The 15,871-nt window shown below is 44.6% G+C and overlaps 1 protein-coding gene and 1 pseudogene across 1 annotated transcript; both read right to left on the bottom strand.

Annotated features, from left to right (window-relative positions):
* Window positions 1–1,592: 1,592 nt before the first annotated feature.
* Window positions 1,593–5,236, bottom strand: LOC123184321 (G-type lectin S-receptor-like serine/threonine-protein kinase At1g11300). The gene is made up of 7 exons (XM_044596469.1): window positions 3,892–5,236; window positions 3,685–3,783; window positions 2,874–3,067; window positions 2,573–2,780; window positions 2,254–2,491; window positions 2,016–2,166; window positions 1,593–1,895 (listed from the first exon to the last, which is right to left on the bottom strand). Exons 1-7 carry the CDS (start codon window positions 5,234–5,236, stop codon window positions 1,593–1,595), a joined length of 2,538 nt encoding a protein of 845 aa, XP_044452404.1.
* A 5,697-nt stretch (window positions 5,237–10,933) lies between these two features.
* Window positions 10,934–14,788, bottom strand: LOC123184324 (G-type lectin S-receptor-like serine/threonine-protein kinase At1g11300; annotated as a pseudogene).
* Window positions 14,789–15,871: the final 1,083 nt, after the last annotated feature.

The raw sequence follows: 15,871 nt of genomic DNA on the forward strand, positions 1-15,871 counted from the left end.
GAAGAGAGTTGTGTGAGGCAGCTCGAGGTAGAAGAAGAAGAGCGGCGCTGCGAGGAGCCGGCGCCAACAGGCGGATCTGGGCCAGGTCAGTGCCGCCGCCATCAAAAGACGCACGCCACCTGTAGAGATTAGCCGCACATCCCGCCACCAGAAGGATCTGCCTAGAATCGAGTCGCGCCACCGCGAGCCTCCAAACCGTGACACCCTGGCCCATTTACTCCGGCCCGCACCGGATCCATGCACAAGGGGGCGGAGATCCCTGCCGCCGCCGGTGCTGGCCGGACTTTGCCCAGTCACGCCCTCTGCTGGCGGTAGGGGAGGGGTGGTGCTCGGTGGCGGCTAGGTTCCTCCCCGTCGCCTACGGGGGCGACGCAGGAGGTCGAGAATTTCATTGGTTCAGTTGTGTTAGTCGATATGATTCATCATGAACCATTATCTTAAATTCCATCCCGCACTTTCTTTCAGTCGCGGTGGGCTCCTGTGTAGCTGATGTTGCACCGTTCATTGGTGCGTGTTCCACCTGCGTCTCCTTGCGTGTATCCAATAGCCAATTTGATCCCAAGGCAAAGAATAACCAGTTACACCAAATGATGCAGTCAAAACAGCCAAAACCACACCTGTGACCCAAGTTAATTCACGGGGTTTTTTAAATCCCCCTGTGAGATACACACGAAATACATGCAGGATCATCATTAAATATCTTGACAAGGCATCTTCTCGATGCCTACAGTCTGATCTCTCATTTTTGGTTCCATGTGGTGAGACATCAGTATTCAGTATGCACAAAAACCATGATCTTGGCCATTTCGCGAAAGATAGAAAAATGGCGAAGTACTACTAGATTTAAGGTGCATTTTAAACTATTCCGAATCAGCTTTAGCTATAAAAAATTTCAGAAAGAGATGACCAATTGTCTCTTCGCATTCCGAGAACTGGCAACTCTTGTCGTCTCTCGAAGATAACTCCATTCTAATCAGATGTAGCTATAAACACCTTGAGCCTAAGAGGTAGTTTGACTTTCTAGAGAAATTTATGAGGAAATACAAGAGTTGGCTCAACGAGCTTCCTATAAAAGGAAGAACCATTTGCTATGTTCTCTTTCTGAAATCATTCAGAGTCTGAACCTGATTAAATCACCTTGCGGAGTTGCTCTGATGATTGGACTGAAAATCCACAACATGGCCATTCGGATCACCTGCAGTTTAGACTTCGAAGCTATGTATGAACGCATGCCCACTTCATCTCAGTCAACGTGCATTGTCTATGGTTTTGTCTGACCGTCCTGTCATTCTTTAGCAAATAAGCACAAAAGGCATCGTAAGAATGGCAGAGAAGCACAACGCCACCTAATCACTTCTGTCCAATGTGAAATCACTTTCATTGACTTCGTGTTATCTTCCAAGCACTGAAGTTTGTTGTTTTCAGTATCTTAATTACTATTTTTACTGAGATTGCTATCAGGCCCAAAACTGAATAAAAAACCCATTCAAAGATAATGACTTCTGTACAACACACAATGCATGCCCAGTTTGTTGGGAATACAGTCTTTCGGCAATGCTCGATACATCTATAGAAACAAAAGAATTGTTATTTCAACGCCCCTCTATTTCCGTAAGAGTAAAACTGTTTGCGGAAGTCTGAATATCTTCTCTGATTTGCTCCATTTCAATGCGTCGTCGCGCGAAGTAGGCCGGGCGGTTGGGGGCCGGAAGTGGGGTGCTTCCATTCTCTAGGACAAACAGAACATATGACATAAGCGGCCTGTCATCTGGGTTCTCCTCGACGCACAAGAGTGCCACATGGATGCAAAGCACAACTTCATCAACTGAACAAGTATCCATGATAGATGAGTCTGGTAACTCCTTTGCCCTCCCTTCTATCCACATATTCCATGACTGAAACAACCAAGATGATCATATTATTTCTTTTATATAGTTAGTCAAAATCAAAAAATGTTTTCAAAACTAGATTCTCTTTTCAAAATAGAACTTGTGAGAAGTCTTTTGTGTACTCACATAGATAATGAGGCTAGGGAAAACCATGGTTTCACTATTGGAGTTTCTTCTAATACCAGTTACAACCTCTAATAGCAACACACCGAAGCTATATATATCGGACTTGGTAGAGAAGAGGCCTTCCATTGCATACTCAGGAGCCATGTAGCCACTGCTTGATCATTTCAGTTGCAAGAGTTACTAAATTGAGAGTTTTTTTTTTGAGAAGTTAATATGAATTTTTTCAATGGATACTCACTAGGTCCCGACAACGCGTTGAGTGTTTGCATTTTGTTGGTTATCACCAAAGATCCTTGCCATACCAAAATCTGCTATCTTTGGTTTCATCTCCGCATCTAGCAAAACATTTCCAGCTTTCAGGTCTCTGTGAATTATTGTCAATCTTGAATCCTGGTGGAGATAAAGAAGTCCCCGTGCAATCCCTTTGATTATATTAAACCGTGTTGACCAATCTAGTAACAATTTTCTTGAGTCATCTGTAAATAGAAGGAACGTAAGCAAAAAAAATTGATTTTGGATTGTTATAGGATATGATGGTGTGTTGCTCGAATATGTACCAAAAAGGGTAGCATCCAAGCTCTTGTTAGGCATATACTCATAAATCAACAATTTTTCATCTTTGGCGGCGCAACACCCAAGGAGTTGAACCAAGTTCCTATGTTGCAATTTGGCAATTAGAATTACTTCATTCCTGAATTCCTTTGTTCCTTGTTGAGAATCCTTACTAAGCCTTTTGATAGCAACTTCTTGACCACCCAACCTTCCCTAGAGAATTTTAAGGTAAAACCTAGCTTCATGATCCACTCAATTATGTTGAGATTACAATGAATGATAATAGAAAATTGTAAAAAGTGTTACCTTGTAAACTTTGCCAAAGCCCCCATGTCCAATCTGACATGTTTCAGAGAAGTTGTGAGTTGCTATGGCAATTTCCTCAAATCTTACAAATGGAAATTTGCGATCATGGTGAGGGTTCCCTTCATCAGGTTCATAAGAGGTAGTCATGCCATCCAATGATATTGTTTTGTGTTTTTTCCACTTTTCGATCTTACCTGCTTCCACAATATTGTAATAATTAATTCTTTCATGAGTATATCATGAAATATAAATAATAACGAAATGCTCTTTTTGACCCTTGAAACCATTGGTGTTCGCCTAGTACGCCCCTTTATGAACTTACAAAACCAAACAAACATAACTCATGAGGCACTTCTATCGCTGTGGTAAATGATAAACTTGACAATGTGGCGAGAAATTAACATATAAGATAAAGTCACGTGTTGGAAATGACACGTTTTCCCCTAGAACCCTCTCTTACCCCCATAGCATGTGCACTGTGCACTCAATCAGGCTCACCTATATCCTCGAGACCTCAAATTTATAGCATGGTAACACGTCATCGCTTTTGTTTTATGAAGCAAGGCGATATCGAGTATGGTTTCTCTAGCATGTGGACCCCAATATTATTTGGTAGTAGATTGTCCATTATGATAACATGGTTTGGTTAAAGTAAGCTAAACGCGTAGAAGGGTTATTTGCTCTATTTTACGTGTCCAAAGGATTTCAAGATTTTATAGTCCAAGGGTACAACACGGTAGTAATTATGAATTGCAACCTCGATGGAATATCTCACTGTTGAGAGGGAGGGGGGGGGTGTTGGTAAATGCACCTTTAAATTTTAACCATGCCAAGGCTATGCATAGGAGTACCAAAACGGTTGCTAAAACTGGTAGTGCAATCCTCCCTGCATTGCTCTCTGTCCTTTTACCTGTGCAATACATACATAGCAGAAACATGGCAAACAACATAAGTACTTCAATAACAAACTAGTAAAGGGAGATATCTTCTTTTGAAACTTAGGGGAGAGAATTGTTACCATCTGCCACATCTAGGCCAGCAATTCGGAGATAGAGTGTCTCGCTACCAATTACTGGACCAATCTTCGCCGTGTCAATCAACTCCCCGGCCCAAACCAAGCATCTTGTCACGTTTCCTCCGGACCTGCTGCTGCTCAGGTTAGCATACGCATATGCCACACAGGAGCAGTTGCGGTTGCACTCTGCTGCGCACTCCTGGAATGTACTCTCGTCCTCGCCGATGAGTGTGAACTTGTCTGGTGGCTTCATCCCCGGCAAGGCCAAGAAATCACCACTGCACTCGTCTAGTGGCTCCTTTCGATGACACCCCTTAGAGAATCTGCCACTGGTCCACTCCTCCGTGCTAGCCGGCTCAAAGTTGTCGAGGCACTTGCAGATTGGGACGGGTGCTGCCGTCAGATCGCAGTAGCCATATGGGCCACAATAGCCGTAGAGGCTGCATTTGAGGGAGGACCAGTTCGCGAGGATTTCCCACGCCAACAACCTATTGTTCCAACTCTGTACTTGGTACTCCCCGGAGTAGGTCACCACCTGCCTAGTGTGCGGGGCGCCATCGGAGAGGCTATATGTGACGTAGATCTCCCTGTCGTTGTCGACGACGGCAAGATAGATGATGATCTCTGTGCTGGCGTTCACCTGTTGGTACTGGCGCTCGCTCGTCACAAGGTACCCTGTCCACGGGGGGGTGCGGAACACTGGGCGTGCCCCATCCCAGAGGAACATCTGGAGGCATGTGGTGGGATCGATCCCATAAGAGAAGCGGCCCGGTGAGGGGTCGCCGGGGCCTTTCCAGGATATGAGGCGGTCACCTCCATCGTGGGTGTTGTACTTGATCCGAAGCTTCATACCTGGGAGGTACGTGTCGGTGTGGTGGTCGAAGCTCTGCCACAACGTGGTGCCGTTTGACGACCGGATAACAAGGTTACCGGTGTTCAAAAGCACCGCCGCAGGGGTAGACAACCCCGGTGTAGTGGATAGGTTGGTCGTCGTCCAGAGTACACGACCGCTGCCATCGCCATTAGAAAGAACGAGATTGGAGGTGTTGGTGAGTGAGAGCACCGGTGAAGAGGAAGAGCTGTTGATGACCGGGGTTTCTCGGTTAGCGACCCACACCACGGTGAACTCTGGAATGTCGTTGTACCATATACCAAGATACAACTTGGCCGGATTACTCGTGGAGTTGGTAGGGGAGAAGAAGCCCAAGGCGAAAGCACCCCCATCGGAGACGATGGTATTGCCAGGGGAGAGCTGCTTGCCGGGGACAAGCCGGTCGTCGGACGCACCGAACGGCAGGAACAGGAGGATCAACACCGCGGTGCGGCAGGTGAGGTCCAGCCAATCCATGGATCAACCAGGCCACAAAAATCTTGGTACAAAACTGGTTTGCAAAGTGGGAGTAACTGAGTAAGTGTATATATACTTGCACCCAATGAGCATTGTCTACAAGCCAAAAAAGAAATGCTTTGACGAAGATGAAGCACACGCAGCATCCTGGCACTTTCGTCCGTGGAAGAAGAAGATGACTGAATAATGCAAGATCTTGGAATGCTAGCAGGTTGGTTTGGTAGCTGAGAGTGCATTGGAGCTTTGGAGTTTACATTTCGGCTGTCCACGTCGGAGTTGGGATGCCACCGTCACTGCTGACTAGACAGATCAGTGACTGCTAAAACATTAAGCAGTTTATGCTGATAAAATTTACCAGCTCCAGCGTGGTTGGATCCCTGTAGTAATTCTAGTTGTTGCATGGTCAGACCTAACGCAAATGTACGACCAACGAACAAGCTAGGTGTTCCTTACCGTGTTCGCGTGCAGACTGAATGTTTTTCTCTTCCTCGCCACGTCACAAAAACTAAGTTTCTATGTTGCGATTCAGAAATTTGAATTATTTTATGCTTGAGTTGCTCTGTTGTCGAGAAACATCTTGACCACCTAGAATTCTCCCGAGACACTCTAGATTCATGAACCACTCAACTTCGTTGATATTAATTTTTTTTCTTTGCGGGACCGTTGATATCAGAATTAACAATAGAAAGTTACTAAACTAGTCCCTCCGTCTTATAACGTAAGAGCATTTTTGAGGGGAGTAGTTGCCTTGTAAACCTAGAGATGCGCCAACACAAGGGATGCTTGCTCAATTCTGGTAGGCCTGCACACGTAGCATTACAATGACGGTGAAAGGGTGACGGGAGTGCATGACCGTTCAAAGGAGAAGACTTGGGTTGTTCTGGTTCAGTGGGAGGAAATGTGGCAAAATAATAACACTACGGTAGTTTCTAGATGGAATTTGTTTAATTTAATTGCAGTTCAATTTAATTCTGCAGAACAGAGATGCTCTTTGTACAGTTGACACTACAAGTTGTAAAGATATTCTTGGGTGAACTGGTTTTCTCTATCAAAGGATGGCTAGGATTAGTGGTTGATCCTTACAACCTTTTAATCCATACTTTTGTAGTTTTTTTCTTTTCTTTTTATTGTATTGTGGTGTCTATTTGTAGTGAACGATGGGGTTTGCGTTTGTGATTTTGCAGACGCCAGTCTTTTTTGAAAAGTTTATAGCTTTGGACATATGGGTGTCCAACTTTATGGTGCAGTTTCATTTTCAATTGCAACATTAGAACCGTAACATTTTACAGGAGGTTGTGATGACCTGAGCTTGATACCATTTTTTTTATGAAATGATTGTGTGCATCAACCGACGCAGAGGTTGGTGGCTGATCCTCCTTTTCTAGAAAAGTCATATTTTCGCAAACTGTGCATAGCTCAGATGGTTAGATTCCTTATGGTGGAACCATCCCACCCGGTTCAAGTCCTACAGTTACACTTGTGCTCGCATTTTTTTGGATTTATTTCTGCCTTTCTGAGGAGATGACGTTCCCGTCCACTATGAGACGCCAGTGATGACTTCATCAATTTCAAGATGTTGTGTCGGCTTAGTATCTCGAAGATGCTCATAGGGGCAGATGAATAATGCAAGTTTTTGGAATGCTAGCAGATTGGTTGGGGAGCTGAGAGTGTATTGGAGCTTTGGAGTTTAGATTTCAGCTGTCCACGTCGGAGTTGGGATGCCACCGTCACTGCTGACAGGATAGACTAGTGACTGCTCAGACATTAAGCATTTGTGCTGATAAAATTAACCAGCTCCAGCGTGGTTGGATCCCTGTAGTAATTCTAATTGTTCCATGGTTAGACCTAACGCAAATGTACGACCAACGGACAAGCTTGGTGTTTCCTACTGTGTCCGTGTGCAGACTGAATGTTTTTCGGTTCCTTGCCACGTCACAACTTAGCAAGTCTTTTTTCAAGTTTTTTCTGAACACAGTACAATTGAAGTCGCTCATAAATATTAGCATACACTCATCCCTATAAACGCACGCAGTCATTACAGGCGCCTCGCAGTCGACACAAACGTCTCCTCCCATAGAACGAACATTGCCGGAACCTTGAAATAAATCTAGGAATAATGCGAGTACCAATGTCAAATTTAGGACTTGAACTCTGGTGGGTAGTAGATCTTGTACCTTGGCAGGATAGTACCTCCTCCTGGTACATCCATACTTGGGATAGGCTCAGAGCCATCCATTATACCGGCCTTCCTTAGAGGGACTGTGTGTGTGTATACCAAGATAGGAAGGCAACACAGTCCAGAGGAAGGCCAACATCCATCGGTCGGCGTTGTGTTGTGTTGTTATCTGGTTTTCTCCCCCGCTGAGGAGCGGCATGGGATGTATGTCTTGACTGGCAACCTAGATTGCTGGTAGCATATCAATAGAGGTCACTACTTCATACCGATCATTGGTTCACTTGTGTTGGTCGATATGATTCATCATGAACCATTATCTTAAATTCTGTCCCACCCTTTCTTTCGGTTGTGGTGGGCTCGTGTGTAGCTCATCTTGTGCCGTTCATTGGTGTGTGTTCCGTCTGCGTCTCCTTGACCGTTTCCATATCTTGACATGGCATCTTCTTGACGCCTACATTGCACTATGTACAGGTTGTAATTTTGCTTTCATGTGTTTTGAGATATCATTATGCACAAGGGTACACCATGATCTTGGCCATTTCTTGGAAGATAGAAAGATGATGCTTGTTCCACCTGCGTCTCTTGCATGTTTCCATATCTCAACACGGCATCTTCTCGACGCCTACAGTCTGATCTCTCATACTTGCAATATGTACAGGTTGTATTTTTATTTTTCATGTGTTGAGATATCAGTATGCACAAGGGTAAACCATGCATGATCTTGGCCATTTCTCGAAAGAAAGAAAAATTATGAAGTACTATGTACTAGATTTAAGGCACATTTTAAAATATTTCAAATCAGCTTTAGCTATAAAACATTTCAGGCAGAGATGATCAATTGTCTCTTCACATTCACCAAACTGGCAACTCTTGTCACCTTTCCGAAGAGAACTTCATAACTTGTCCTTGGTTGGAATACTAGTATTTCTCAGATCTCGGTACCAACCATATCAACACCTTGAGTCTAAGAGGTAGTTTGACTTTCTAGAGAAATTTATGGGAAATCCAAGAGTTGGCTCAACGAGCTTCCCATAAAAGGAGAAAATTGGAAATCACTTGCTATGTTTTCTTTCTGAAATCATTCAGAGTCTGTTTTGAATAAAAAGCAATAGGAGGCCCCCGTATAAAGGTCTTGTGTATCTAGTTCATTATATGTATTTCGTGTCCTGTGAGAAGCTTGCATTCCTCTTCCTGCTTATAATCTCGAGAAGTAAGACGCCGAAATTGTATGTGTACGACTTGGTCGACAAAAGACCCTTGGAGGGGGAAAAAAATTCTATGAGACCGGGTCTCATTCTGCAACAAATTAGACCCACTCCAATGGTTGCCACGTGGCCTTTACAATCTCAAAGCATGAGCCCCTTCTCCCACCAGTTTTCAATCCCAAGTCCCAGGTACCGATCCCGTTGTATACGTATTCTAGCTGTTGTATGACACATACTCCCTCCGTTCGGAATTACTTGTCTCGGAAATGGATGTATCTTAGGTTCGCTTATATGACACATACGTATTTCCGAGACAAGTAATTCCGAACGGAGGGAGTACGTACGCAACTCCCACGATCGACTTAGGTTCGCTTGTTCTCCTGTTGCTCTCGCGACCTCGTGGCCGGCGGCCACACTGCAGCATGCCACGCTGAACGGCCTTGTCGCCGGCAGCCAGTCGGACTGCTCCACCATGGGGGGCCGCACGCGACGTTGCTGGCCGGGCGGACTCCTTTTCGACGGCGGGCACGCGGCAAGACGTCGTCGGGGGTGGCATGACAAACTCCTCCTTGACGGTGGCCGCACGCCAAGATGCATTGAGCCGCTATGTGCTGTTGCATTCGCTCACGCCGGCGACAGCGAACTCCATGCCACTCAATCGTGATCAGGATGAGCTGAGATGCATGCGTGCATAAGTAATCAGAATATACATATGCTTGGTAGTCCCATGCCCCTTGATCGATTCCAGGAACCAAATGTGCATGGAGTAGTATATTCAGCCTGAAGTAACTGACGTATGCATATGAATTTATACACACCAATCACTCGGAAAATATTCATTCCGAGCAACCAAATGTACATGGAAAATATTCATAGTTGTTCAGAAAAAGTTCATAGCAGTACATGGATTTGACACACACGAATCCTACGTCCCAGCTAACTCACGTATGCACGGCGCAAGCAAGTACGCACTCATGCACTGATAACGATTATACTGCCTACAGCAATCAATGGCACTCATAAACTTCGGATATGCACAAGCAAGATGACTCAAATCAAGAGAACAAGCGAACCTAAGTCGATCGTGGGAGCTGCGTACGCAAGTGTCATACAACAGCCAGAATACGTATACAGCGGGATCGGTACCTGGGACTTGGGATTGAAAACTGGTGGGAGAAGGGGCTCATGCTTTGAGATTTTAAAGGCCACGTGGCAACCATTGGAGTGGGTCTAATTTGTTGCAGAATGAGACCCGGTCTCATAGAATTTTTTTTCCCCTTGGAGGCATACTCCATCAGAATTCCTTCAAGCTTCTAGATTACTATACATTCATGCAAAAGGAAGGCGGGCTCGAATATGGACCTGATGGCAATCAAAGCGCATCGTTTGTTTCCAAACTTTTGGTTCCTCCAATGTCTCTGATAATTAAATCTCCTAGGCACAAATAGTGTATGTACATGAACTAGGTCTAATGATGATCTAAAGTCTTAAATGTCACTCATATATATATATGCATATCCATCTGCTAGTGTCCACTTTCCCTCACACAAATTGCCAACGCCAACCACCAAGCATTCATCTTATACGCATGTCTAGGATAGGGTGCAGTGCACCATGTTTTTCAATTGCTGGTGACATATCTACTCATTATATGGAGAGAAAAGAGATTTTTTTTTTGGCATCTCTTTTTAATGAACTTCTCTTTCATTCTTCATATAGATTAAGGGTGTGTCTAACTAACAGTCGACTGATTTTCATTTAATCATAAGTCAAATTTTGTGTCCAATCATTTTGTGCCACGTTTGCAGGCTTTAGTCAAATTTTAGACTGACTGCCCACAAGACACAAAACAGGCCAGGTACAACCATTGTACTCAGGACCTGTACTAAACCACCTTGCAGAGCTGCTACCGATGATTGGACTGAAAATCCACCACATGGCCACTCCGATCACCCGCAGTTTAGACTTCAAAGCTGCGTATGAACACTTGCACACTTCACCTCAGTCAACATGCTTTGTCTGTGATTTTGTTTGACTGTCCTGTCATTTCTTTAGAAACTAAGCACAAAACCCATCGTAAGAGTGGCTGAGAAGAACAACAACACCGAATCACTTGTGTCCAATAAGTACTGAATTTTGTTGCTTTAAGTATCTTAATTACTATTCTCACTGAGACAGCTATCAGGCCCAAAACGGAATAAAAATCCATTCAAAGATGATGACTTCTGAACAACACACGATGCATGCCCAGTTTGTTGGGACATACAGTCTTTGGGCAATGCTCGATACATCTATAGAAACAAAAGAATTGTTATTTCAACGCCCCTCTATTTCAGTAAGTGTAAAACTGTTTGCGGAAGTCTGAATATCTTCTCTGATTTGCTCCATTTCAATTCTTCGTCGCGCGAAGTAGGCCGGACGATTGGGGTCCGGAACTGTGGTGCTCCCATTCTCTAGGACGAACACAACATATGACATAAGTGGCCTGTCATCTGGGTTCTCCTCGACACACAAGAGTGCTACATGGATGCAAAGCACAACTTCATCTAGTGAACAAGCATCCATGATAGATGAGTCCGGCAACTCCTCTGCCCGCCCTTCTTTCCACATATCCCATGACTGAAACAACCCAAGAAGATCATTTTTTTCGTTAGTCAACATTAAAAAATGTTTTCAAAACTAGACCCACTTTTCTAAATGAAACTTGTGAGAAGTCCTCTGTGTACTTACATAGACTATGAGGCTAGGGAAACCCATGGTTTGACCATTCGAGTTTCTTTTAATGCCAGTTACAACCTCTAATAGTAACACACCGAAGCTGTATACATCAGACTTGGTAGAGAAGAGGCCTTCCATTGCGTACTCAGGAGCCATGTAGCCACTGCTTGATCATTTCAGTTGCAAGAGTTACTAAATTGAAAGTTTTTTTTTCAAAATACAGTATGATATTTTTTCTAATGGATACTCACTAGGTCCCGACAACGCGTTGAGTATTTGCATTTTGCTGGTTATCGCCAAAGATCCTCCCCATACCAAAATCCGCTATCTTGGGTTTCATCTCTGTGTCTAGCAAAACATTTCCAGCTTTCATGTCTCTATGAATTATTGTCGGTCTTGAATCTTGGTGGAGATAAAGAAGTTCCCTAGCTATCCCTTTGATTATATTAAACCGTGTCGACCAATCTAGTAACAATTTTCTTGAGTCATCTGTAAATAGAAGGAATGTAAGCCAAAAATGTTTTTGAGTTGTTATATGATATGATGTTGTGTTGCTAGAGCATGTACCAAAAAGGGTAGCATCCAAGCTCTTGTTAGGCATATACTCATAAATCAACAATTTTTCATCCCCTTCGGCGCAACACCCGAGGAGTTGAACCAAGTTCCTATGTTGCAATTTTGAAATTAGAATTACTTCGTTCCTGAATTCCTTTGTTCCTTGTTGAGAATCCTTACTAAGCCTTTTGATGGCAACTTCTTGACCACCTAACACCCCCTAGACAATTTGAAGGTAAAACTTAGATTCATGAACCACTTAATTATGTTGATATTACAATGAATAATATAGAAAATTGTTGAACTAGTTACCTTGTAAACTTTGCCAAAGCCTCCATGTCCAATCTTACATGTTTCAGAAAAGTTGTGAGTTGCCATGGACATTTCCTCAAATCTTACAAATGGAAATTTAGGATCACGGTGACGATTCCCTTCATCAAGTTCATAAGAGGTACCTATGCCATCCAATGATAAACTTTCGCGTTTTCTCCACTTTTTGATCTTACCTGCTTCCACAATATTATAATAATTTATTCTTTGATGAGCATATCATGGAAACATAAATAATAATTAAATGTTCCTTTTGACCATTGGAACCGTTGGTGTTCGCCTAACACACCCCTTATGATCAAAGCCATAGCAACATAATTCATGAGGCACTTCGGTCGTTGTCGAAAATGATAAACTTGACAATGTGGCAAGGAATTAACATATAAGATAAAATTCATGTGTTGGGAAATAATGTTTCTTTGTCTTTGCATCCCCCTCTCACTGCTACCTCCTCATCCCCATAGCATGTGCATTGTGCACTCAGGGGCAGTTTGGTTGGAGTCCTGACAAAAGATTACCAGGCACGCAACTGTGGACACGAACCAAACTGCCTCTCAATCAGGCCCACCCATATCCTCGAGACCTCGAATCGTAGCATGGTAACACTGCATTGCTCTTGTTTTATGAAACCGACAATATCGCATATGATTTCCCTGGCATGTGGACTACAATATTATTTGGTACTCCCTCCGGTCCAAAATAAAACCACGACACTTATTTTGGATCGTAGAGAGTAGTACATTGTCCATTGTGATAAAATCATTTGGTAAGCTAAACTCGTCTAACTGTTATTTGCTCTAGTTTTATGCGCCAAAGATTTCATGATTTGCTCTAGTTTTACGTGTACAAAGGATTTCATGATTTTACATGGTAGTAAATAATGAATTGCAATATCATTTTTATGAGAGGGGCGGGGGGTAAATGCACCTTTAAATTTTAACCATGCCAAGGCTATGCATAGGAGTGCCAGAACACTTGCTAAAACTGACAGCCCAATCCTCACTGTATTGCTCTTAGTCCTTTTACCTGTTGCAATGCATATACGTAACATAGAAATGGCAAACAACGGAAGTACTTGAGTAACAAACTAGTAAAAGAAGATACTCCCTGTCTAACGAAATATAAGAGCGTTTAGATCACTACATTAATGATCTAAACGCTCTTATATCTGTTTATTTACAGAGGGAGTATTTTTCAAAAAAAATGAAGGGAAAAATGGGTACCATCTGCCACATATAGGCGAGCAACTCGGAGATAGAGCGTGTTGGTACCAAACACCTCACCAAGCTTTCCTGTGTCAATCAACTCCCCGTCCCAAACCAAGCACCTTGTCACGTTTCCTTCAGACCCGCCACTGCTGAGGTTAGCATGTGCTTACGCCACACAAGAGCAGTTACGTTTGCACTCCGCTGCGCACTCCTCGAACGTACTCTTGCCCCCGCCGACGAGTGTGAACTTGTCGGGCGGCTTCATCCCCGACAAGGCCAAGAAACCATCACCGCACCCGCCCAACGGCTCCTTCCGTCGGCATCCCATAGAGAACCTGCCACCGGTCCACTCCTCTGTGCTAGCCGGCTTGAAACCATCTAGGCACTTGCACGTTGGGACAGGTGCTGCCGTCTGATCACAGTAGCCGTATGGACCGCAATAGCCGTACACGCTGCATTGAACGAAGGGCCACTTCACGAGGACTTCCCACGCCAACAACCTGTTATTCCAACTCTGGATTTGGAACTCGCCGGAGTAGGTCACCACGTACCTAGTGTGCGGGGCGCCATCGGAGAGGCTATATGTGAGGTAGATCTCCTTGTCGCTGCCAACGATGGCCCAGTAGATGATGACGTCCGTACTGGCGTTCGCCTGTTGGTACCGGCGCTCACTCGTCACAAGGTACCCTGTCCATGGGGCGGTGCGGAACACCGGGCGCGCCCCATCCCAAAGGAACATCTGGAGAAATGTGGTGGGATCGATTCCGAAAGAGAAGCGGCCCAGCGAGGGGTCGTCCGGGCCCTCCCAGGATACGAGGCGCTCACCGCGATCATGAGTGTTGTACTTGACCCGGAGCTTCATGCCAGGGATGAACGTGTCGGTGTGGTGGTCGAAGCTCTGCCACAGCGTGGTGCCCTTTGACGACCGGATAACAAGGTTGCCCGTGTTCAAAAGCACCGCCACAGGGGTAGATAAGCCGGGGGCAGCGGATAGGTTGGTCGTCGTCCAGAGGACACGGCCGCTGCCATCGCCATTAGAGAGAATGAGATTGGAGGTGTTGGTGAGTGAGAGCATCGGTGAAGAGGAAGAGCTGTTGATCACCGGGGTTTCTCGGTTGGCGACCCACACCACGGTGAGCTCTAGAATGTCGTTGTACCATATGCCAAGGTACAACTTGGCCGGAGTACTGGTGGAGTTGTTTGGGGAGAAGAAGCCCAAGGCGAAAGCACCGCCATCGGAGATGATGGTATTGCCGGGGGAGAGCGGCTTGCCGGGGACAAGCCGGTCGTCGGAAGCACCGAACGGCAGGAACAGGAGGATCAGCACCGCGGCGCGGCAGGTGAGAGCCAGCCAATCCATGGATCAACCAGGCCACAAAAATCTTAGTGCAAAACTATAGTTTGCAAAGGGGGGTGGGAGTAAGTGTATATATACTTGCACCCATTGAGCCTTGGTCTACAAGCCAAAAAAAGAAAAGATTTGACGAAGACGAAGCACAGGCACCATCCAGGCATTTTCGTCCGTGGAAGAAGCAGATGACTGAATAATGCAAGATCTTGGAATGCTAGCAGGTTGGTTTGGGAGCTGAGAGTGTATTGGAGCTTCGGAGTTTACATTTCGGCTGTCCACGTCGGAGTTGGGATGCCACCGTCACTGCTGACTAGACAGACTAGTGACTGCTCAAACATTAAGCATTTGTGCTCATAAAATTTACCAGCTCCAGCGTGGTTGGGTCCCTGTAGTAATTCTAGTTGTTGCATGGTCAGACCTAACACAAATGTACGACCAACGAACAAGCTAGGTGTTTCTTACCGTGTTCGCGTGCAGACTGAATGTTTTTCTCTTCCTCGCCACGTCACAACTTACCAACTTAGCAACATACTTTTCATCCGGTAAGTTGAAAACCAAGTTTCTATGCCGCGATTCGGCAATTAAAATCATTTCAATTCTTGATTTTCTCGGTTCCTGTTCTAGAACCTTACTTAGTCTCTTGACATCAACTTCTTCACCACCTATAGCATTCTCCGGAGAAATTCCAGATTCACGAATCACTCATGATATTAGATTTTTTTTCTCTTTGCAGGACCGTCGATATTAGAATTAACAATGGAAAGTTACTGAACTAGTTGCCTTGTAAACCTAGAGATGCGCCAACACAGGGGATGCTTGCTCAATTGTGGTAGGCCTGCACACGTAGCATTACAATGACGGTGAAAGGGTGACCGGAGTGCATGACTCGTCAAAGGAGATGACTTGGCTTGTTCTGGTTCAGCAGGAGAAAATGTGGCAAAATAATGCTCCCTATGGACTAAAACCACGACATTTATTTTGGATCGGAGGGAGTACTAACTATTGCAGATTCATCTTTTTGAATCTGAATTCAAATACACAACGATAGTTTTTAGACGGGGTTTATTTAATTTTATTGCAGTTCAATTTAAT

Source organism: Triticum aestivum, chromosome 2A, assembly GCF_018294505.1.
Source record: "Triticum aestivum cultivar Chinese Spring chromosome 2A, IWGSC CS RefSeq v2.1, whole genome shotgun sequence".
Taxonomy (NCBI): Eukaryota; Viridiplantae; Streptophyta; class Magnoliopsida; order Poales; family Poaceae; genus Triticum; species Triticum aestivum.